This window comes from Sinohyriopsis cumingii, chromosome 8 (assembly GCF_028554795.1).
Source record: "Sinohyriopsis cumingii isolate HCF-2022 chromosome 8, ASM2855479v2, whole genome shotgun sequence".
Classification (NCBI taxonomy): domain Eukaryota; kingdom Metazoa; phylum Mollusca; class Bivalvia; order Unionida; family Unionidae; genus Sinohyriopsis; species Sinohyriopsis cumingii.
Window position 1 is genome coordinate 100,793,214 of NC_142968.1, and position 25,493 is coordinate 100,818,706.

At 41.8% G+C, this 25,493-nt stretch overlaps 1 protein-coding gene across 1 annotated transcript in view; it reads right to left on the reverse strand.

Annotated features, from left to right (window-relative positions):
* The window catches only part of LOC149794247 (uncharacterized), an 87,825-nt gene that overhangs the window by 21,873 nt on the left and 40,459 nt on the right, over positions 1 to 25,493 (reverse strand). Inside the window, exons 7-9 of the mRNA XM_089968375.1 lie at positions 6,939 to 7,155; positions 6,205 to 6,349; positions 5,136 to 5,281 (exon numbers count right to left, since the gene is read on the reverse strand). Of these exons, the coding sequence (XP_089824501.1) occupies positions 5,136 to 5,281; positions 6,205 to 6,349; positions 6,939 to 7,155 (508 nt within the window). The remainder of the gene's footprint in view (positions 1 to 5,135; positions 5,282 to 6,204; positions 6,350 to 6,938; positions 7,156 to 25,493) is intronic.

Here is a 25,493-nt window from a genome sequence, read left to right on the forward strand (position 1 = left end):
CTGAGGTTTACTTTCAGTAACGTGCATATTGTTTAGGATCAAAAAATCCTAAAGCAGTCAGTTCCTGAATTAAGGCATTTAATTGCACTGTTGATTTTTATATTGAGTAGGGTAGTTGAAAATATGCTACCATGAAGTACACCCAACTCCTGTTGATAGCGTTCAGAAAGGGTGCTATCTACACGGTCTATGAAATTCTTGAAAACATATACGACCCCTTTAATCCAGAATTAATTCATCATTTAATTTGCCGTATTTCTATATGTTGTCATGAGCTTTCTCCGAGTCGAAAAGGTACCAACTATAAGCTTCTGTTTCTAGTCTGACAAGATGGTTGTTATTGTTGTGGGGTTTAACGCCATTTGTTTTCAGCACACGATAGGCTATGCATGGCAGCCAGTATTAATGGTGGAGGAAGAAGCCGGGAAGAACCACCGACCCACGAGAAACTACTGGCAAGCTTTCTCACATACCCACATTAGCCGAATCCTAGACTCGAACACACGAAGACAGAGGTGAGATGGCAGTGATCCATAACGGAGAACGCTTTAGACCACTCGGCCACTCGGGGCCCCCCGACAAGATGGTCTTTTGTGCTTCGAATTCGCGTAAATCCACACTTAGCGTCGGAGAGCAGTTTGTAGGATTCTAGATACCATTTATCTCTGTCCCATAATTTTGCAAAAACAGCTTCTTAATTATATGAAACCACAGATGGGATGGTCGGCAAGGTAATTTACAGGTTGAAGTACTCGTATGACAAGACTACGAGAAGTCACCAGTTTTCCAAAATTGTATTGAAACTGTTAAGTAGTGTATTGAAAGCTGCCTCATGTAAGTGTGTTAAAAGTTGATAATCGATATCATCCCTTCCTACTGAAGTGTAATGGGCTAGATCCAGAGAGTCCTGTAGTTCTCTAGGAGTACACTTTGTTTGCTTGTTTTTGTTGGTATCTTTGGTATTAGCAGATTAGATTTTAATATTTAATAGAGCCGATTCTTTCATGATTGTGAGACTGCACAAAGTTTGAAAATAATTCTCAAGTGATGAGATTTCTTTTAGAGTATATTTTACTAATGTATTTGTTATTTATGGTATGGGCGTTTATCATTTCATCTGTAGTTTTTAAGTGGTTGGTACATCTGCTGTTAGTTTTGACAGAATTTACTGATCTAACATATAAGAGAGAGTTCAGCCTCGAGACATAGGATCTCCATGTTCTCCTCTTGCTCTCTCCAATTTAGGATGAACTTTACCTTGGTATATTCGGTATTGATTCAGATTTCAGTTCTTGGATTTTAAGGACGAGTTTCGTTCCCTGTCATCATCCAACACTTGTTTGTTAACATGTTATGAATCATCGGTTTTTATGAAAACATTTACTTTTACCTGATATGTATCTATACCAGATGATGCACGTTCACTATATGAATGATTACCATTGCGTTTGATCTAGCATCTATTAACTTAGATTGAATGTCAAATTGTAGAAAAAAGGTATTACATTTTACACGTTAAACTAAAAGTAATAGTCAGATTTCCATCAAGATTCTTATACAGAAAAGCAAATAAGAGACTTCTATTTCCTTTGGACTACATATGCAGGTAAAGTATATTTTGCTTACAAAACTGTTATAGAAAAGAGAAATAGTTTTGGCTATTCTCAAACTTGTGCGCTTCTTCACAAGCTGAACAGAAATCAGTTCGGAATAATTATAATTTAAAACTACGTTAAAGCCACTAGCTAGACTGATACAAGGTTTCGTTTTCAATTGTAAGAGACGAAATATAGCGCATTACTTCGAAGGTTTCACCGCACACATGGAACCAGAAGCAGACGACATGCGTGTGAGGATGTGAATATTAACAAATGCAATGGAGCGTAACCCAAGTGAAGACGTAAATAGTTCTTTATAATTAAACTGGATACAGTACCTAAAACTTACACGCGATTATCTCCAAATTAATTCAAGATTGACCTCGATATAAAATTAATATATCATTATTTACAGCGTGCAGCGATTTACTGCGGATAATAAATGTCGGACTTAATTATTATATGAAAGGACAGGAGAGCAATTGCCCTCCTTATTATATACTCATTTGTTTCCCCGTTAACTTTACATTGTCTGAATCGTGTAGTATTCTCCGATATTGAATCCGCGCGACAATACACATATAGCATTCACGTGCATAAAGGTACTACTTTCTATTGTAAATAAACAATGGACGCAGACGCCAGCACCTTTGATTTGTACACAAATCATGTACACTCGCGTAAGAGGATCTTTACGTTGTGGTTGTTTAAATTTGTTTCTGAATGAACTAAAACAGATATTTCGTGGACTGCTACATACCAGCTGCTTTGGCACATTCCGCGTTGATTCAATGTTACGGATTTAGGCCAGCTACAGTATATAACAGACGCAAGATAAGGTCCTTACAAATAACACACAAGTGACAAGTCATGCACTCTCTTCTTTAGCTGGTGATACGAATGGCAAAATAAAATATACTTACAGTTTTACATCCTGAATTTCCTCAAAATGTATTTTATGCAAATTCGAATTACACGAGTCATGTCATAGGTTTTCAATCTGGATTACACATTTCGAAATTGTGCTGTAATTTCGATAAGTACAATTGCATCCTCCTTACTGCACTCAAAATGAAATAAGCATTAAATTCATAGCGTCTTTTTGATGATTGCAATTGAAAGACTTCATATTTTCCCCACATTATGATTTCAAACATTCATTGACAGAAACAGAAACACATTTGCAGATGTCAACACGCTTCTCCCTAGCTTCTTAAATCTCATATATTTCATGTGGAATCGTCACATACAGATCCAGTCCATAATCACGAAATTTCATAGAATCGAGAAAAATACCATAATCTATTCATTCCAGAACAAATGAAAAAGTTGTTGCAATGCACATTCATTCACAAAATGACTCCAAATTTCAATTTTAACTAGACACGCCATTTTCTTTCGAAAGTTATGTCGAGCGCGCGACTAAGTTCAAGTTTATCGGGGCGGAGTTATGTGCGCAGTAATAATGTTGATTTGTGTAATGATGAATATGCGCTTGTGTATTTAGTTTGGAATGAGGCATACATTCATTTATAAGGTCGTGCAGTATTCCATCCCAAAACGAGTTCATATTTCCCCCATAAATGCAGTAACCTTTTTATTATATGCTCATTTTTTAAATTCTACCTAAGGTTTAATTATATAAACAAAATACACTGCAAGAAACAACGTAAATGGCCAGTGGTCTAAAGCGCTCTCCGTTACAGATCACTGCCATCTCACCTCTGTCTGCGTGGGTTCTGGTCTCCGATTCGGCTAATGTGGGTATGTGAGAAAGCTTGCCAGTAGCTTCTCGTGGGTCGGTGGTTCTTTTCGGGGTTTTCCTGGGTTCTTCCTCCACCATTAATACTGGCCGCCATGCATGAAAAAAGGCGTTAAACCCTACAAGAACAACAACAAATCAAAAGTGCTGGCGTCTGCGTCCTTTGTTTGTTTACAATAGAAAATAGTTCCTTTATGTACATGAATGCTATATATGTATTGTCGCGCGGGTTCAATATCGGGTAACACTGCACGATTCTGACAATGTAAAGTTAATGGTGTGGGGTGGGGTGGGGGTTAAATGAACACATACTACAATATATTGCCTGAACAGATTTTTTCAACATATATTATTTTTGCATGCCGGCACTTCGATAATATGACTGAGTTGGGCTTGCATTGTATGCACCATTTCGATATAATACCAGAATCGGCTAAGGCAGCGTGTGTGTGTGTGTGTGTGTGTAATTTGAATTGTAAATGTAGCTTTTTAAATAATTCAGTCATATCACTACCATTTCTGTAGTGTGGCAGTTTATAGTGATGTCTAGCACCGAAGCATCATGCCGCAGATATGCAGCTTGATGTTCCACTCAGTCACATTATCCTGACACCAGGCCGACCAGTCCTAACACTAACCTCTTAATGCTGAGCGCCTAGCGAGGCAGGTGTTAATACCATTTTAAGTCATTGATGGGTTATTTTTTATTGTAGATGTTTTAGTATCAAATATTATTTTGCGAGTGCATACATAATAAAATAAAGCATTAGATAGTGTCGTTTATCCGAAACAGGTGTTGGATATAAGATTCATTTTAATCTACCCGTGTTATACTCGTACCCAATGTCAGATATGATGAAATTTGAACACTTCACCTAGGAAAGTAAGCAGTTCATATTAACTTTTTTCTTTGTTCTGTTCTGTGACAAATATTTAGCGAACTTTAAAACAGACACAACTTGAACAAAGACAAAGTTCGATTAGAGACTAATTGAACTTTGACCCCCAAAGATAAGACACTTTTAGGGCTGTTTGTTCGAGATGTCCTATCAGCAGATGAAATTAATAAAGAACAAACTTGATATATATTACCTAAAGACTAACTTCAAAGTCTTACAATAGAACATTTCACGTGGATTTCTCTATAAAACCTTTTAGTACCAGTAATGTCTAGGACTTTTCACTTTGGTACCAGATCTAGAATGGTTCAGTAAATATCCGTCTTTCTCCGATGAGACATAAGAGTTACGTCATTTCGTAAAAGGTCAAGTCATTCTGGATATGAACGGGATTATACATAAGTGGTTGTTATTTTTGATGTGTCAGAAAACCCAATAGGTGCAAAAACCATAAAAGGAGTTAATCTCATCGTATACTAGACACACACATATACACAAATGGTTAAACAAACTAAAGTCTGGTTTTTGCCTTTTATAGATGAAATCACATCTAACTGTAGACCTTTTGGCCATGGTTGAACTCCGAATCTATTCAATGCGTATAATGTAAGGTTTTGACGTTATAACGGTTGAAATCTCTAGTCAGGTATTTAAGCTAAATTATCCTTCAAATTGCAGTCGTATGTAGACATAGTCAGTCCAACTGAAATAAATTTCTGTTTGATCAGGTTGTATTATTGCAAGCCAAACGGTGTTCCCAAAATGATTGATGATTGATGATATATATATATATATATATATATATATATATATATATATATATATATATATATATATATATATATATATATATATATATATATATATAAGTCTTACCATTCAAAACTCCCGTCCAACTACCTAGTCCGAGACTGTTTATTACTTTGCATGTATAGTTTCCAAGATCATTGGTTGTGATCTTCAATATCGTTAGATGTGAAGTAAAACGTACAGCAGGGAAGACGGGAATTTCTATCTTATACCTGGAAAACAGAGGTAAAAGAAAGTGGTCATATCAGGGTTTTTTTTTTTCTGAAGAGTTTACTTGATCTATTTTCGTATCCTATTTTACTCTGTAAAGACATTATAAACAAACATTTATTTATTGATTTATATGTATGTTTATGATTGTTGTGTTTGCCACTGAGATAGATAGAAATCCCTACCTAGTTTTGGCAAGGCATATGTTTCTGTAGAACTTACAGACACTCCTGCAACATCCAAGCTAGTTTTTACAACGTATGTATGTATGTATGTATGTATGTATGTATGTATGTATGTATGTATGTATGTGTGTGTGTGTATGTATGTATATATGTATGTGTGTGTAGCTGTATGTATGTATGTCTGTCTGTATGTATGTATGTATGTCTGTCTGTATATTTGTCTGTCTGTCTGTCTGTATGTATGTATGTATGTATGTGTGTGTGTCTGTCTGTCTGTCTGTCTGTATGTATGTATGTATGTATGTATGTATGTATGTGTGTATGTATGTATGTATGTATGTATGTATGTATGTATGTATGTATGTATGTATGTACCCAGCAGCGTATTAACGGGGTGGGGAGGGTGGGAAAACGGGGTGGTTGCCCTGAGTGCCAGAAGTCTTGGGGCTCCAAAACCACGGACACCAGAGGTCTTGGGGCTCCAAAATCCCTTTGGGGAATCATCGTCGCCCCGGGCGCCATTTACACACTGTACGCCACTGTATGGACTGCTCTATGTTATATTTTTATGTAAAGACATTTGAATATTCTAAAGAGCAGTATTATTTACCATTAGTGCTTGAATTAAGATATTATACTACCTTGAACATTTTACATTCATAAATCTCGCCGTATCATCACTAGTAAAACAAATATGTTTCATGACATGAGGAAGGCAGAACTAACTTCTGTTTACTTACTTGTAATTTGCACTTAACGGATGAGTTTCATGGAACCAGTCAAAACTATTGGCTTCTGGATAACCAGTTATTGTGCAGTTGATGACGATGTTACTTTCCAGTAAAGCTTCAATGGTTGGTGGTCCGCAATCAACTGTCGGTTTTCCTGCAACAACAACAAAAAACCCACCCTAAAACAAGCACATTTTTTGTTCATGATTCCACAATTTTAGTACCGATGCTTTTCTTGAAAGAAATTGTACATGATCAAAGTATGGTTTAGTGAACTATTTTAGTACATGGTTACTATCAATTAGTGACAAAACCAGCCATCAGTCATTAAGTTATTCTAAATACTTTAGCTCTTGCACACGATTTATTAAGTTCAAGCATGATACAAAACACCAGAAGGTTCTAGAATGTTTAGAATGTTCCACAAATCGCCAATAATCAGTAACCCTAATCTGTATTTATTTAAATATAAATTATATCTTAAAGGACTAGCTTCTAAACTAGATTAAAGTGGTATGTGAAATTATGTTTTACAAGCTAATGGTTTATTGGTAATTCAAGGTAAATTAAAGGTAGAGGTTACAACTTTAACATTAAATTACATTAGCTTTGTTTTCTTAACTTTCCTCTTTCTCATGTTGGATCGGAGATAACATAAACTTAATGTATTTGGACCTATTCAAATTCAATGAAATACTACTTCCTGCTCAAAATAATTGCCGTTACGAAATGATGCGCTTTACCTCTGACGATTACCATGGTGCTGTTGCTGACACGTCTGTTATTCTCGAATTCAGCAAATATTTCGTATGTTCCATTCTGCTTGAATGACGTAATAAGGATTGCCAATTCCAAGTAGCTGCCAGTATCGTTATCGCTTCTACGTTCTGCAACTGTATACTTTTGTATATAGCTTAAGTCCGAAATGACTTCATTTCCTCCATTAAAAGACCACTTAATCTGCAAGGAAGTAATTGACGATTCGTATTATTGTATGCCTTCGTATCAAGTAAGAAGATGCAATCGAAGTACATAAAAACTGCTGTTTCAATTTTGGTATCATCTAGCATCGGTCATTTTATGTGAATTTACGAATTTATTGATTACGATTTCAGTGATTTTTCAATTCATCACCATTCTAGATTTTCCCGACTTCAGGTTACTTGAAAATTAGTCATGGTTTGTGGAAAGACTTTACGCTGTCAAATTAAATACATAATAATCTATCATCGATTGGTTTAAATAAATTGATGATCGATCATGAAATGTTATCCAAATTTCAAACACTATTCTTAATTATTGTCAGTATCAAAAGCGAACAGACTGTAGTATTCGTTTTAATCACCTCGATTCTACAAAATTTTTTGTAGTAACCAGCAGCAAATGAAAACATTAAATATCATTTAGAATATTAATATGGACAAACGTGATACTGACCTAATAAATTTCGGCCCTGTGACAGGGCATAAAACTAGAACTCACTTCCTATGATAATTAAGTACAGTGCTACAGGAATTAGGAAACCTAGGTAATAACTAGTTTGCAGATTGTATGAAAATGGTCCAGGTTTTACCGGGTTGAAGTCAGAGGCTTGGAGTGACAATGGGATTACCATTACATGTATAGTTTATGCATCAGCAATCACCTTGACTGACCAATGTAGCTGAAGCTTCATAAGAAATACATGTAGTCCACTCTTTTAATACCTACTTATACAGGTCCAATACTCAGCAAATATGTTGGGGTTAATGAATATGGAACTAGTGAAGACAAAACAAAAATATTTCTACTTTGAACTGCTCTGATCAGAAGGCCGTTTTATTTGGGAAGAATGTATAAGACATGCAAAAAAAACTATCTGGTCATCAGCTAAACTCAGATAGGTACACTATGCTGGTATAGCATTAAATGTTGGATAGAGCAGCGTTGGAGTCACCAGGTGTCGCAGTGATCAATGGTGCTGCATTTAGAGATCATTTACACATCTCACCCTCTACGTACAAGTTTGAGTCTCGCTTCCACCAACGTGGGTATGTGAGAAAGCTTGTCAGCAGCTTCCAATGAGTCGATGGTTCTTCCTGGGTTCTTTCTCCGCCAAATATTCTGGCCGCCGTGTATAGCCTATCGTGTGATAAACAATGGCGATAACCCCCACAAACAAAACCAAATCAGAACATTCTTTGGTTTATGGGCGAAGTACTAATATCACTGCCTCCATTGCAAATGGCTCGAGTCTCTAAAATAAAAGCTCCCAGTAAGTGACCTTCAAAGCAGGAAATATAGGACACATTTTTTGTATTAATGTGTAGTAATTATCAAGATGAACCCTTTAGCAAGTTTCATCATTCTATGAAGGATAATATGCATATATCACGCCCCAAGCCGTCATGGTCATGAAACAATCGACCCAGTTCTGATGCAGTTTGGTCAAACAAATGTTTCTTCAGTTATGACTTTGATTTGTTTATGTATGCATTATGTAACATTGAAAAATCACGGTGTGTGACAGACTGTCAGCATAGTCTATAGGAAAATCTAATGTACTAAAACTGTCAAGTGAATATACAGTGACTCTGTTAAAAAGATATCAAATATGTACACTGCATCCAGAAAAGCCTACGTGGCATAGAACTAAATGCAAAATATTACCGTAGCTATTAAAATGTCAAATATAAAACATAGTGATTTTTGTTGTAAGCATGTGATAGTAACAGGTATGCATTGATTCATCAAGTTTAATAATTTAAGCATGAACAATACGTCATAAATAACCTGTGTATATTTAAATACTAAAGCCATTGAGACGTAAAATATCGGCCAGTCTGACCTACTTTGGCTAAGACGTTGTAGTACTTACAGAAGATGCATCGTCTCGCAATGTTCCATGATTCTAGGTGGGATAGAATGTACACAAACATACTATGTATCATGAGCTAAAACAAAAGACGTAAACTAAGCTAGTAGAAGTTGAAAGGATGGTCAAAGTGTCATTCTCTTGTAGTTTTTGGTTGAACGCCATTTTTCAACATATGATGGGCCAAACATGGCGGCCAGTATATCTGGTAGAGGAAGAACAGTAGTGAAAGGGGGCACCCTACGGACAATGGGAATTAGCATTACAAAACCCCTTGGGCAAATCTACGGACAATGGAAAATTAACATGGCGAAAAATCGTGGGCAAATCTACGGACAAGGGGAATTAACATGGGAATAAATCGTGGGCCACTTTACGGACAAGGGGAATTTAACATGGCAATAAATCGTGGGTCACTCTACGGACAAGGGGAATTTAACATGGGATTTTTTTTTTTTAAAAATTTTTTTAAAAAACGGGGTAGGCAATTCAAAGACTATCTCTTTTCTAGAAATATGACTGGCCCTGAAAAGGGCCTTTGGGTTTATGTTAATATGCCCTTAACATAAAGGGCATTTGCGACATCTTCTTGTCCTCAAACTTCGTCTTACAGCAGGGCCATACATCAGAGTCCGCTTGAGGCAACCTTGTCTCTCTATATAGACTCTTCTTATCCACAGGCTGCTGTTGGTCCTGTGGACAACGGTCCACTTGGATCGGACATACATGAGCATGTCCGTCCTGAACATCATTGTTGACACAAGGGTTGAAGATTCAACGTCTGTCCACATGTTGAGGCTCCGAGAATAGGTGAATCAATGCAGTGAACGGCGCTTATTTATAGGGACAGGAAGGATTGAAACGGATTGAGTTCATTCACCAATCCTAACACGCGTTACAGAATTCAGTCAGCTCGCATCCAATCCGAAGAGAGCAGTCTGTGACGTCACGTAGTCTATATAGATTCGCTAGCGCTTGTGTGCAGTCAATCTATGCGACAGTGATTCAACATGACGGAAACTCAGAAAACGATCCATTGGGGTGCACCAGCAGGGGAGACTGCCCAAGGGAACTCGGACTTACTTTCAGAAGAGGTGAATTGGGATTTTGTGGATTTTCTCTCCTCGCAAGAATTTGTTCCGGAACCTTCGTTACCTTCTTCATTACCGCAAGTGGAAAATTTTAGACAGAGACAGAAAGAAGAATTGGAGAAATTTATACAACGACAAAAGGAAGCGGAACAGGCTTTTCTCCCACAGCAACAGCAACAAGAAGAAGAGGTAAGAAAAAAACAACAACAGCAACAGCAAGAAGAAGTAGCAGCAAAGAAACAAGAGGGTGAAAATCAAACGGTCACGGTACTGTTGGACATTTTAGCAGAGTTAAGAAGTGTGAAACAAATGTATCAGACTTCTTTATCACGACCGAAGAGAATACGACCTTCCCGAGCTAAACACGTCAACCCTGTGACTAAGCCTACCGTACCACCCTTAGTGATTTCAACCCAATCATCATCAACATTACGCAGTCCAGAAGTAGGCCTTGGCCGTGGCAAAGGCATAAGGCAGTTAAAGTTGATTGCTTAAACTCACCCTTTCACCATGAAGAAAAAAGGCCCTTTTCAGGGCCACCCACATCTCTCGAAAAGAAATACAATTTCAATTTGCCAATAACTCAAAAAAACTCACCCATTTTACCCTTATAGTACGTGTCTGTGTATGAGTGCGTGAGTGTAGCTTCTTATTTTTGAAATCAAAACTCAAAGACACTTACCTTATATCATTAATTTATTCTTTTCTCCATTTTTTACAATCCAATTCACAATTCACAACACAACACTTTAATTAAAAGTTCATTGATTTCTTCTTTTCTCCTTGTTTAGTCTCTCTGTTTTTTGAATTTCTTCACTGTCACACTCTTTTCCTCTTCTTCTTCCTCCTCGCTTTCTTCCCTTCTTCTTTTTTTCTCCTGTTTCTTTTTCTTCACCTGTCTTCTTTCTTCCTCAGAAGAATCCCTCTCTTCCTCCGAAGAATCCCTCTCTTTTTCTTCTGAAGAATTCCTCTTTTCTTCTGACTCCTCTTTTTTCTTTTTTGGGCAATCTGGAGACCAATGTCCTTTTTCTTGACAATAATAACAGGTATCTTGACTTTTGTCTTTTTTAGTCCCTGTTTTTGTTCTTTTTTGACGGTCTGGACACTCTGAAGACCAATGCCCTTTCTTCTGACAGATATAGCAAGTATCTTGACTTTTATCTCTAAAGGAAGGAGAGTAGTCCGTCGGCTGGTCTGAAGAGAATTTTCTAATGACCCCTCGTAAAGCTCTGACGAAACGTTCCATCTGGTTAGTCTCTTCCATCGTTGTGCTCGGCTTGAGAGTGAAATGAATAGTGAAAGGACAAGACACACACCCTTTTATATACGCTGGTCTGCTATGACTATAAAGTAGTTTATGGTGTTTGAACTTGAGTCATTTGACTTTTTGCTTTCAAGATGAAACGATCCCATTCATTCGAGAAGAAAGAAGAAGAAAGTAAGAGGCAGAAACGTGATCTATCGCCTCGTACCAGGGCTGAAATCTTGGCACAAATTCATGCCAGTGATTTTGAAGAGGACATGAGTGAACCAGAATCCGAAACCTCTAAACCAAGTTCACCACCCTTAGTTAACCCTGAAAAGTACTATTCCATTCGAGAGACGGAAAAGCGCTCCTCTAGAAAATTTAGAACCACGGCTTACAAATACACGGTGAAGTTTAAAGATTTCAAGGCTGAAGTGCCGTTAGAGAAAGCAGAAGGGTTCATCACCGAGGTGTGGGATTCTTTGCTCACCGCACTCAAGCGACAATGTCAACCCAAAGAAGACGATCGCTTGAGACTTTCCATACAACACGACGGTTTGAAATCCCCTGTTTGGATCGAGTTTAGCACCCCTGCAGAATTGACTGCTTCCAAAGTCATGGACAAGATTCAACACGTACAACAATCTAATGACCAGTTTGACATCACCGATGGTAAAGCCACACTGGACATGACCCACGTCTCTCCTCCTCAAGGGACAGGACGCAAAAAGATGTTATTGGTGGACGACCTTCGCAATACCAAAACAAGTCTCGTCCGAATTGACAACCCTCATGACCAGATGTGCTTAGCCCGTGCCATCGTGGTGGGACGAACCTATGCCAACAAGAACGACACGGTAGAATGGAAAAGAACCTGGGACACTATTCAACGTTCCGACCGAGCCAAACAACGAAATGAAGCAGAACTCCTGTTACAACAAGCCGGACTGTCCAAAGACACACCCTGCGGCATTCCTGAGATGCAAAAATTGCAAGATGTCCTAGCTCCACGCTACACCTTGAAAGTGCACCCTCAAGAAGTGCGCGGACCTCTATTGTTTCGAGGGCAAGATTTTAAGGACGGAAAATACATTCATGTCTATCATCACGATGACCATTTCGATACGATTACCACTATCACTGGATTCCTGGGATACAGTTATTACTGTGAAAAATGTGACTATGGTTATAACAATCGAGAGCAACACAAGCATTGTGGATGGAAATGCATAGGATGTTTGGCCTCTCCACCCTGTCTGAGCGAAGAACCAGTGCCTTGTTCAACTTGTCTGCGCACGTTTGTCAGCCCTACCTGTTACCAACAACATTTGAAGACGCAAGGTTCACAGAAGAAATGCGCTTGTCAACTGCTGAGATTGTGCCCCGCGTGTGGACAAGGCATACGTACCAATAATACCAAGGCACATGTATGTTCAGGAAAGAAAAAATGTCACATTTGTCACCACATCGTGGACTTGGAACACGAATGTTACGTGCAAAAATACCAACCCCCACCAGAGAAAGAGGACGGTCACAAGAAGAAAGGCAATTTCATCTTTTTCGATTTCGAATGCATGCAAGAGACTGGCATTCACATTCCTAATTTCTGCGTGGCTCATCGAGCGTGCGAGAAGTGCATTCAAGAACCTATCTTTAGTCATTGCCCTCACTGCAGCAAGATTCCTGGAGGACGTGAAAAAATCTTTCGGGGGCCGAACACGCTAGCCGATTTCGCTCGATGGGTCTTAGACCCCATCGACAAGACGTGGAGCCAAGAGGACATCGAACGTTACGGAGATTGTCATCGTCATGCCACGGTGATGGCTCACAATTTCTCCGGATACGATGGACAGTTTCTTTTGAGGCACTATACGGAACAAGGCACCGAGCGTCCTAAAGTGACTTTGAACGGAGCCAAAATCATTTTCATGCAAGTGGGACAAGTGCAGTTTAAAGATTCGATGAGCTATTTGGCCATGCCTTTGAGTCGAATGCCTAAAACGTTTGGAATGACAGAAATGGCTAAAGGGTACTTTCCACACTTTTTCAATACGGAAGCCAATCAACACGCCGTTCTACCCCATTTGCCTGAGGCTCACTATTACGACCCCGACAACATGCGTACCGAACAACGAGAAGCTTTCTACGCTTGGTACCAGATTCACGCCTCAGACCCTTTCGACTTTCAGGAAGAAATGCTAAAGTATTGTCGTTCCGACGTGGACATTTTACGGCGTTGCTGTGGAAAATTTCGAGAACTGTTCATGGAACACGGAGGGGTGGATCCTTTGAAAGAAGCTTGCACCATTGCCAAAGCGTGTTCCCTAGTGTATCGACAACGATTCATGCCTGAAAACACAGTGGCTGTCATCAGCCCTCAAACGACCCACTTTGTCAAGCGTCAATACTCGGTCAAAGCCCTACGTTGGTTACATTACTTGTGCGACAAGGAAGACAAGTGGATTGAGCATGCCCGCAACGGAGGGGGCGAAAAGACCATCGGAACGTATTCGGTCGATGGCTGGGACTTAGAAAACCCCAAGATCGTGTACGAGTTTAACGGTTGCTTATTTCACGGATGTCCTGTTTGTTACCCTGACCGTGGTACTAAAAATCAGTTTTTGCAACGAACCATGGAAGACTTGTACCAGGACACTTGTCAGCGACGCCTAAAGTTAGAACAGCAAGGATACCAAGTGGTGGAAATGTGGGAACACGAGTACGATCACCGTATGAAAACCGATCCCGAGTTTAAACGCCTCGTGGAAAGTTACCAGTTCATGGACCCGCTGAACCCGAGGGATAGTTTGTACGGAGGAAGGACCAATGCCACCTGTTTGCTGTACCAAGCCGACGAAGAGAAAGGAGAAGAAATCAAATACTTGGACGTGTGTTCGCTGTATCCCTACGTGTGCAAATATTGTCGCTTTCCTGTAGGGCACCCGCAATTGCTGACGGAACACATCGACCTGAAAAACATTCGACAATACGAAGGCTTGATCAAGTGCAAAGTTTTGCCTCCCACGAACCTCTACCATCCCGTCTTACCTCACCATTGTCAAGGCAAGCTGATGTTTCCCTTGTGCCGTACTTGTGCCGAAACGTGCAACCAAGACCAACCTTGTCATCACAGCCAGGAAGAACGGGCCTTGACGGGAACCTGGGTCAGCGTAGAATTGTTCAAAGCTCTGGACATGGGATACCAACTGTTAGAAGTGTACGAAATTTGCCACTTTCCCAAGACACAACAATACCGCAAGGGTGACCCTACTCAGAAAGGCATTTTCGCCGACTACGTGGATGCCTTTTTGAAACTGAAGCAAGAAGCCAGCGGCTATCCTTCCTGGTGTCACACTCCCGAAGACCAAATACAATTCAAAGAGAAATACTACGAACAAGAAGGCATCACTTTAGACCACATCGAGAAAAACGAAGGCAGGCGATCGTTTGCCAAAGTGATGTTAAATTGCTTGTGGGGTAAAATGGCACAACGACCGTGTTTACCCAAGACGGAATATTTGACAGAACCTTCCCGCTACTTCCAGATGATTCACGACAAAACCAAATACATGAAACACGTGGACGTCGTTCGAGAGAATTTGATCTTGGTCAATTACGAAGAAGATCTGGACTTTGTACAAGACGACCCTTTTGGAAATGTCATCATTGCGGCTTACGTGACAGCCCATCCTCGCTTAAAATTGTACGAGGCTTTAGAACTGTTAGGGGAACGCGTCCTGTACTTTGACACGGACAGTTGCATTTACATCCATCACCCGATTCAACATCACCCTAACATCGAAGGAGACCGTTTAGGAGCCTGGACAGACGAGCATCCCGACGACAAGGTTTTAAGTTTCGTCAGTGGCGGTCCCAAAAATTACGGCTACGAATACCGTGACAAACAAGGAGAAGTGCACACGACGTGCAAAGTGAAAGGACTGACTCTGAATTATCGTACCAGTCGAGTGGTCAACTTTGGGGTATTGAAAGAAGCCTTGCAATCGGGAGAGGATGGAAACTTTAAAGTGACCACCTATCAACCGAACAAGATTGTACGTTTACCCACTCACCACATCGTCAGTCGACCCTTGGAAAAAATCTATCAAATTGTATACCAGAAGCGAGTTCGACTTCCCAATCATTTCACCTTACCGTACGGTCACGTCGGTATTGGTCTGTATATAAAAAGGAACCCTAGGCAAAATCGATAGTTCATTGTGACTACCAAGACCGAGCGAACAAGATGAATACTTTCAGAGAAACACAGAACAAGTTGTTTAGAAGGGCACAATTCAAGTGTGAGGCTTCGGAAGTGGAATGCGATTGTGAGCCTTGCGATGGGTACGATGCTGTACCTTGTGACCTGAGCGATGCCGTAAAGCATCATGGGAACTTTAGTGCCCCTACCCCTATCATGGAAAGTGATGCTGTGCGTGTCAAACCTGTGGGATGCGAAAGTGATGCCGCTCGTCCTCTTGGACATTTTACTGGGTTTCGTTTTAAAGGGGAATGTTCACCTTCACGTCTACCCCCCTACGGATGTCATCCAGCCCTGAGCAAACTCCTACCCATGTCACTCAACCCTCATCGAAACGAACCTGTGAAAGACGAATATTCGTTCCCTGTGCGTTTGTCGGAATACTGCGACTTTGAAAATCGTCTTCAATCGTTCAAAGGAAAATGGCCTAAGTATCTGGGAGGACCGACCCCCGAAGAATTAGCCAGAGCCGGATTTTTCTACTTGGGCGAAGGAGATAAAGTCAAGTGCTTCAGTTGCGGTGTGTCACTTCACCACTGGGAACCGCAAGATTCGGCCTACGTAGAACATGCTCGATGGTCACCGAATTGTCATTACTTACCCTTAGTGGGACCGAGACATTGAAGTAACTTCTTACCATAATAATCTGTTCATGGATACTTTACAAGAGAACATTTGTGCTTTGCCTGTGGAGTTGAGAGAACGCATTTATCGAGAACTGGTCAAAATACAAGTGAAACGTAAAGAACAATTGCATCCGTTACGTCACCGGTGTTTGAACCACTGGTACCTGAAAGCTATACAAGGATTGATTCAATTGAAAGTGTTCCATCGGACAGACATTGATCAACGATCCTCTAGTTTTCAAAAGGATTGGTTTGGTATGGACGATTGTAGTTACATCATTGTAAACGTACTGCATCGAATTCCAGAGGAAGAGTTAACCAATTACCAACATCTTGAACACAATGTCAACTTAGTGAAAGAGGAAACTTCTGAACGAATTGTAATGTGTAGATTAGTGACTCAACGATTTAAATTCGACACTGAAGTGAAACCATGTTTGTGCAAAGAGTACATTTCTTGTGTCAGACCAAAGAGGATTTAGTATGACCTATTCATGGATACTTTACAAGAGAACATTCGTGCTTTGCCTGTGGAGTTGAGAGAACGCATTTACCGAGAGCTGGTCAAAATACAAGTGAAACGTAAAGAACAATTGCATCCGTTACGTCACCAGATCTTTAACCACTGGTACCTGAAGGGTATAAGAGAACTGATTCGTCAGAAATTGTTTCAGTGGTCAGACCTTGTTCAATACTTCCAGACCCCCGATGATTCACGTGTTGATCATTTTGGTTACTTCGAGATTCACCTAGAGCAACCCATTGAGGAAGACGAGGTAAAGGATTACCAACATATTTTACGTGGAATCTACTTAGCGGAAGAGGAAACTTCTAATCGAACTCTGACGTTTCGGTTACAGTATGCAAGATTTACATTACCCACTGGAAAACGAACATCACTGGCTAGAAAGTACGTGTATTCTTTTCGAAACAAAGAGACTATAAAAACAGGCAGCTATGCCACGACTTATGTCGTATGTAATCCAACAGATTCCGTGGAAGGAACTCAATGACCATATTCAAACCGTGGATCATTACCATCGATTATTGCAAGAACTGTATCCATTCAATTTGGGACGACAAGTGGTGTGTGTCTTAGTAACTTGTTTTCTGGGATTTCGTTTACCAGACGATTCTTTGTGGACTCTTTACGATCAGTACTTACCACCTCCATGGCCTTAAATGGTCACGAAAAACTCCTTTTGCTCAAAGCCTTGCGGTTTCATCTGGATACTTCTCGACCTCAACAGGAAAAAAAGATTCGTCAACTTTTAGCTACCCAAGACGTGTATGACGATGTGTGTGTAGCTTGTGACTTACACCCTCATTGGACAGATGTTCGTGACTGGAAAAAGGGGGGTTTTGAGGTTTGGACCCAAGAAGTGGCCCAGTATGCACAAGAGTTGTTCAAGGAAAAAAGTTACTTTTCAACCTGTGTTAGTGACGGTGCCAGAAGAACCCGTCACCGAGAACAACCACTCGCTTCAGGACAGGACTGTCATGGACATTCCTGAAAGGTCATTCCGGGAGGACACTTGTGTGACAATACCTCATGTAGAGACTGTAAGAACATTACACACTGTCCCTAGGACATCTTGGTTAACCAAAACATGTTGTACAGACACTTGTTTATATTCCACTTTGATCGCTTTGCTGTGTTTTATATTCCTGTACATCACTATTTGGGTTGTATGTATTTTTGTCTTTCGTGTTCATATTTGAAACATTCAATAAACGTGTTCTGAAAAAAGTATATAAACTCTTGTCTTGTTTGTTTTTCGTGTCACAAGTGACATTTCTCACACCATGGCTACCTCTGCTGTCTCTGCTCCCTCTTCCTTTACTGTCAAAGTCATCGACGAACACTTAGATCGTGCCAGTTGGGAGGCTTTGTATCTTCGCCATCCCTTTAACATGCTCATTGCTGGACCTAGCGGTTCGGGCAAAACCGAATTCGTCAAACGTTTGATCGAGCATAAACATCATTTGATCGATCGGCCCCCTCAACGGATCGTGTGGTGTTACAAAGAGTGGCAATCGGCGTACAGCCTTTTGCGAGAAAGTCAAGGCGATTCCATCGTGTTTGTGGAAGGCATTCCTAAAGAAGACGACGGCATCGTCTCTGACTCCCGTCTAACCCATTTGGTCATTTTCGACGACATGTTAGGAGAAGACGAAGAAGAAATTAAATTGTGGTTCACGCGCAAAGGGCATCACCGTAATGCCAGTGTCGTTTACATCACCCAAAATTTGTTTCAACAAAGTAAAGCCCATCGCACCATCAGTCTCAATGCACATTACGTGGTCTTGTTTAAAAGCCCTCGAGATAAATCGCAAGTGCAAGTCTTAGCCAAACAGTTAGGAACGCCTTGGCTGACTCAGGCGTACGACGATGCCACTCAAACGCCACACGCCTATTTACTCATCGATTTGAAACCTACCACTCCCGAGGATTTGCGATTTCGTACCCACTTGTTTCACCACTGGTGCCAAGACGGAGGGCCTGTCCTGTACACGTCTCCGTCCTCGACTTCATTTCACTCCCCATCAAAAAATCTATAAAAACCTCAGACCCTTTTTCGTCTGTCTCACACTCAGTGCGAACATGACGTCCCTTCAGTCGCATCTTCCCGTCAAATTGATTCGTGCCTTGTATGGCATCAGTCGAGAAAAAGATCCACAAACACGAGCTCGTGTCTTAGAAGCTAGTCTCAAAGAAGTCTTACGATGGTTCACGGTGACAGCACGTCAAATACTCCAAGGAATCATTCAGATTCCTCATCAAACCCAACGCTTTTTCGATCGAAACAAAGTCGCTTTGGTCCAACTGGCCGATCCCCGCATCGACACTCAAACCAAAAAACAAATCATTTTGAAACCTGGAGGGAGCGGTACTTTAGGAGGGGTCATCATTCGTTCACTCTTAAGATGGGATCCTAATGCCCCCAAAGTTATCCCCAAGACAAAAGTTCAACGAAGCCCCAAGAAGAAAAAGAAAAAGACCGGGTCCCCAAGAAGAATAACTTCTCCAGTGGCAGGACCCTCCTCTTACCAGACACCACCCCGGAAAAAGAAAAGAAGCCCCCAGAAAAAGAAACAGAGAAAAAGTCCTCAGAAAAAGAAAAGTCCACAGAAGAAAACTAGTCGCAAGAGAGGCACTTCGGCCAGGACGCAGCCTTACACTCGCAAACCACGACCTGCCACAGCGGTGACTGCGTCTCCGGCAGCCTCACGTTTATCCACTTCTCCGTTGATGTCACCAGGAACTGAAGAGTACTTGGAGACGTTGATCACACCAAGAACTTCTCCGTTGATGACCCCCAAAAGAACTTCCCCAGTGGCAGGACCTTCCCATTTAGCGGCAGTGGCTGCTGCTCACAAAGTACCTTCTCCCAAAATCAAAGTCCATGAAAGATCGGGCATGTTACAAAGTTTACTGGATTTGTCCAAGCAAGAACTGGCTCGATTTAGTCCGTTACGTACCCCTGCACGACGTGTCATGCCTGTCCTCAAACTGATACGCCGTAAAGACAATCAGTGGCGACGCGTTCCAGTATAAAAAAGGCCTGTGACCGAGTAGGATATCAGTGTTTTTTGGTGTTCCTAAAGACTCAAAGATGTCACCCTCCAGAAAACCCCAAGGAAAGAAAAGGAAAGGACTGCCACCACGTTTAGCCAAACATGGGGACCTGTTATCTGTCCTGTCCAAAGCTTCTCCACCCCTACGAAAAAAACTCATTCAAACGGCCTCCAAAGAGGTCATCGATACCGTGTGCGAATGTTGTTTGAACGTTTTGAAAGGCACGATCCCTTTGTCCAAACACCAGAAACAATGCTTAGGCAAACATCGTCACGTTCTTCGGAAAATGGTTCAAAAGAAAATTCCCATTCGTCAAAAAAAGAAGATGTTGGTCCAACGTGGAGGCATTTTGCCTCTCTTGTTAGGCCCCATACTGAAAGGAGTCTTGGGAACCATGTTGGGAGGACTGGTGGGAGCAAGATAAAAAGGCCCTCGGAAGTCCCACGATCTCAGAATCGACCGCTGACAACCCCATGGAAGGACGAAAACTAGCTTTAGTGCCTTACAAACGATGGATGGAATACCATCGGTGGCAAGAACAACGCACCCCGCATTTACCTCCCAATCCCAATTTGAGCGAGATGTCCCAGTTACAACACGAATTGCAATCCTTGATGGATCGCCAAGATTTGTCCGAAACAGAAAAATCGCAAAAGTACGGTCAACTCTTGCAACGACTGCAACTCTTTCACCAGAAAGCTTTAGACGAAACAGCTTTACCCACTCTGAAAGATTTTAAGACCTTGATGAAAAGTCCAGCACCATCATCATCATTACCACCACCACCACCACTACTGTCATCCCCAACCGTCACCAGAGATGCTACCCCACAAAGACCTGAGGAAGAAGAGACGCGCGAAGTGTTTCAAACACCGTCAGCAGCTCCCATTTCTAGTAAGATTGCAGCATCCTTGTTGACCCCGTCCCCCACACCCCAACGAGAAGAAATGAAAGCTTGGGTTAAAAAGATGATGTCCACACCTCCTTCGACAGAAGTGAAAAAGAAAGAAGAGAAACCAGAAGCGAAAAAAGAAAAGAAAACCAAAGCCATTCCATTGCCACCTCCACCACCACCACCACTACCTTCGACTTCTACTCCCATAGCCCATCGGACACGTAAATCCGTTTCCAAACCACCCTTTCGACCCACCCAAAGTAGCATCACCGAAGAGTGGGTGACTTATTAACACACCAACCAACACAAAAAATGGAAAAAGTCTTAGCCAGCACTTACTACGATCCCTCCCATCCTGCAGGTTACGCAGGAGTTCAAAAATTGTATCGTGCTGCCAAAACTCGACTGAAAAGTCTCCGTTTACCTCAAGTGCAACGATGGTTACAAGAACAAGCTACCTACACTTTACACAAACCCATTCGACGCAAGTTTGCCAGAAGTCGCACCCGAGTGGAAGGCATCGATCATCAATGGCAAGCCGATTTAGCCGATGTCTCTCATTTGGCCAGCTACAATCGTGGTTACAAATATTTGTTTTGTGTCATCGACGTCTTTTCCAAATTTGCCTGGGTCGTGCCCTTGACTTCCAAATCGAGCAACGAGTTAGTGCGAGCCCTGCAACGGGTGTTGAAACAAAGCGGTCGTCACCCTCTTCGATGGCAAACGGACAAAGGCACCGAATTTCTGAACCAAGCTTTCCAAAAAGAATTAAAGAAACGTGACATTCATTTTTTTACCACCGAGAATCCCGAAACCAAAGCCAGCATCGTGGAACGTTTTCAACGCACTTTGAAAGAACGCATGTGGAAATATTTTACACATCACCACACTCTGAAGTACATCGACATCTTACCGCACCTGGTGCAAGCGTACAACCAATCTTACCATCGAAGCATCGGACGTGCCCCGCAAGACGTGACTCCCGACAACGAAGTGCTGGTGTTCGAGCGCCTGTTCGGTACGTCCCCGACGAGGGCTGTCCCCAAGAAAAGTGGAGAGTTGGCGGTAGGAGATTGGGTGCGCATTGGCAAAACCAAACGCACTTTCGACAAAGGTTACTTACCTAACTGGACGACCGAATTGTTTCGTGTCACTGGACGAGTGCATGGCCGTCATCCTGCCGTCTATAAATTGGAAGACATGAACGGAGAAGTGCTCAAAGGAACGTTTTATTTGCCCGAGTTACAACGTGTCACCAAAAAAGAAGACGACGTGTACGACATCGAAAGCATTCTCGAACGCAGAACCCGTAAAGTGGGCAAACGACGTGTCAAAGAAGTCAAAGTACGTTGGAAAGGATATCCACCCAGTTTCGATTCTTGGATCGACGCTTCGCAAGTCATCGACTATAAAAAGAAGAAGTGACCATCATGCCCTTTCACACAGCAGACGCAGCTACGTCGACCAGTCCTTCTTCCCCTAGTTCTTCTGTGCAAGATTTACAAAAACAACCCTTGTGGGTGTGGTGTGGAGAACGTGTGCCTAAAACGCAAATCGTCTTTTTCTGCCAAATCTTCGTGGTGTACTGTGTCATCGGGGCAGCCATTGCCAATTTGAGTTTGCAACAAGGAGACAAACAATTGTGGACCATTTTATTGAGCAGTTGCATCGGTTACCTGCTTCCCAATCCCTCCCTGAAATTCTCCTCGAACGGGAACGTTGTGTCCAGTGCCAGTGTCAGTGCAAGTCACCAGTCCAACCACAATCAGAACCCCATTTTGGGCGGAGACACGCCTCTGACGTCCAGTAATATCCCCTCGGACAGCCACAGAACTCTAGAATTATGAGTCACCAAAACCAATTTTACTTAACTTTACCCAGTGACAGTTCCATGGAGGTGTTTCCCAACAACACGTTGTGCTGTTACACGGCCAAATTACCTCAGGCCATCCCCTTAGATCACGAAGCCCATTGGAAAGTGGCTTTAGTAGAAATGATTCACCCGACCCAAGTCCTCAATGTCGTTGCCAATCAAAATAAATTTGTGGTGGAAGTTTATGACGAACCATTGAAAAAGTGGATGAATGACAATAGCAAATATCCCCATAAAAAACAAAACAAAGTCAATCCAAATTGGACCGACTATGAGTTGTCCATTCCCTCAGGCTATTATTTTAGTGGTCAACATTTGGTCAACACCATAGTCACCAAGTTTAATGGCGTGTTTGGGGAAGCTTTTAAGAATGTCAAGACCAAAGCTGTCACCATGGAATACCACAAAACAGCTCGTCGCTTCCTGATCAAATTTCCTGAGGGGGACAAAATCATGGGTTTCCATTTTATTGATGATGAATTGTTTGACATGTTGGGTGGTGACGTGAAGATGAAGAAGAAAACAGAACAAACACTAAAAGAAAAAACCATCATTCACGACAACGATTCTTTTGTCAAGTATTTTCGTACCCCGGTAGAACTGAACCAAGGACTGAATTTGATGTTTGTGTATTCCGATGTGGTGGAATACAACGTGGTGGGACACACCTCCGTGCCGTTACTGCGTGTCATTCCTTTCAAAGTAGATTCTGCCACGAATGCTGACGAGGAAGGTGGTAACACTTACCACGTCCACCGCGAATTTGTCCATCCTCACTATTTGCCGGTCAGCAAGTCGTATTTGGACACGGTCAACATTACTATAAAAGGAGATTTGGGACAAAATATTCCATTCACCAAAGGAAAAGTCACGGTGAAACTCCATTTTCGAAAACGGTTCTCTCACGACTCGTAAGTAAGTAATGTATCCAGTGTACCGAGGGGTTGCACGACAGCGAGGACACGGTTTAGGAGACATGTTAAAATCGGCCTTTCGTTCAGTGGCTCCGGTGTTGAAACCGATGGTGACACGCGGATTGCACGCCTTGAAAGATGCGGCACTGACGCAAGGCAAAGAATTTCTCCAAAATGTCATCATCGACAAACAAAACCCTAAAGAAGCCTTCATGAGGGCTGGCAAAAATGTCTTGCTGCAAACGGGAAAAGACATTTTAGGCCGACGAGACACACCTATAAATGCCCTGCACGCTACCGAGTCAGGCATTCAGCAAGGACAAGGCAGAAAGAGACGACGAAGAAAACACCCTTTCACCAGACTTCAAGCTAGAAAGGCCAAGAAAAGAAGAACCGTTCGAGACTTAGACGTTTTCGATTATTGAGAAAGAGAAAAAAATGATGCACCGAGAGTCTTGCGCTTGTTCCAAGACGGAACTGGATCTGTTTGCCATGCCCCCCACGATGATGACCATGCAAGAATCCCAGTGGGTGGAATTTAATCCCATCTCCACATTGACCGATTCTGCTCCCATCGAATTTGAAATCAAAGGACAGCCCGAAGATTACATCGATCTGAATAGCAGTTACCTGTACTTGAAAGTCAAAGTAACCGAAGCGAACAACGTTGCCATAGACAATGATGATGTAGTAGCTCCCGTCAACAATTTCATGCATTCCTTGTTTAGCGAAGTGGACTTGTACTTGAATAACAAACTGGTCAGCAGCAGCATGGATACTTACCCTTATCGAGCGTACCTGGAAAATCTCTTGACGTACGGAAAAGAAGCCAAGAACACTCATCTGGATGCTTGCGTGGTATGGAAACCTGACCAAGCGGATAGGTTCAACAAAGTTACAATTGTTGATGGGGAGAATCCAAATACAACGGGATTTGTAGAACGAAGAAAGAAAATTCATCTAAGTCGTAGTTTAGAACTGATGGATCGCTTGCATTTGGACATGTGGTTACAAGAAAAGTATTTGCTGAACGGGGTGGATGTCCGCCTGAGACTGAATCGTAGCAGTGCCGCTTTCCATTTGATGGCTGGTGCTGATGCCACTTACAAAACCAGCATCGAAGAAGCCAAACTTTACGTGCGTCGTGTGGAAGTGTTACCTAAAGTAGGTAACGACATCAGTCAGACATTGAGCAGAACAACCGCCAAGTATCCCATACGACGCGTGGAAGTGAAAACGTTCACCATTGCCTCTGGACTCCGATCCAAGATCGAAGATCATCTGTTCCAAGGACAGTTACCCAAACGTTTGATTGTTGGTATCGTCAAGAATTCAGCTTTCAATGGTGTCTATAACGAAAATCCTTTTCAGTTTCAACATTACAGAGTGTCCAAGATCGAAGTCAGTCGCGACGGCAAGACCTTGTGTACCCGACCTTTCGAACCTGTCTTTCATGCCGCCGATAGGACTAAGTCGAATTACTTGAGATCGTACTTGTCCCTGTACGAAGCCACCGGACAGTTAGGAACTAACACCAGTCACGGCATTACGTACGACGAATATAACGGAGGCTATGCTTTGTGGGCTTTCGATTTCACTCCTGACCAGGGCAGCGACGAGGGACATTTCCACCCTATAAAATCTGGCCAGATTCGTGTGGAACTTCAGTTTGCGGTTGATCTACCAGAGACGGTGAACGTCATCCTGTATGCAGAATTCGATAATACCATAGAAATCAACAGTTTGAGAGAAGTCATTCTAGATTACTAGAAGCCATGGAAGACTGTCATCCCTCTTTACAAAGTGGAGAAACTTTGGACATGGAATGTGAGGAGACCGTGAAAGGAGAATCCCAAGACAAAGACGAAGAAGATATCATAATGAAGTCGAGATGGCCAGAACAAGAAGCCCATTTAGTCTCCTGTTTTGCCAAACACTTGGTCGACAAAATAACGGAA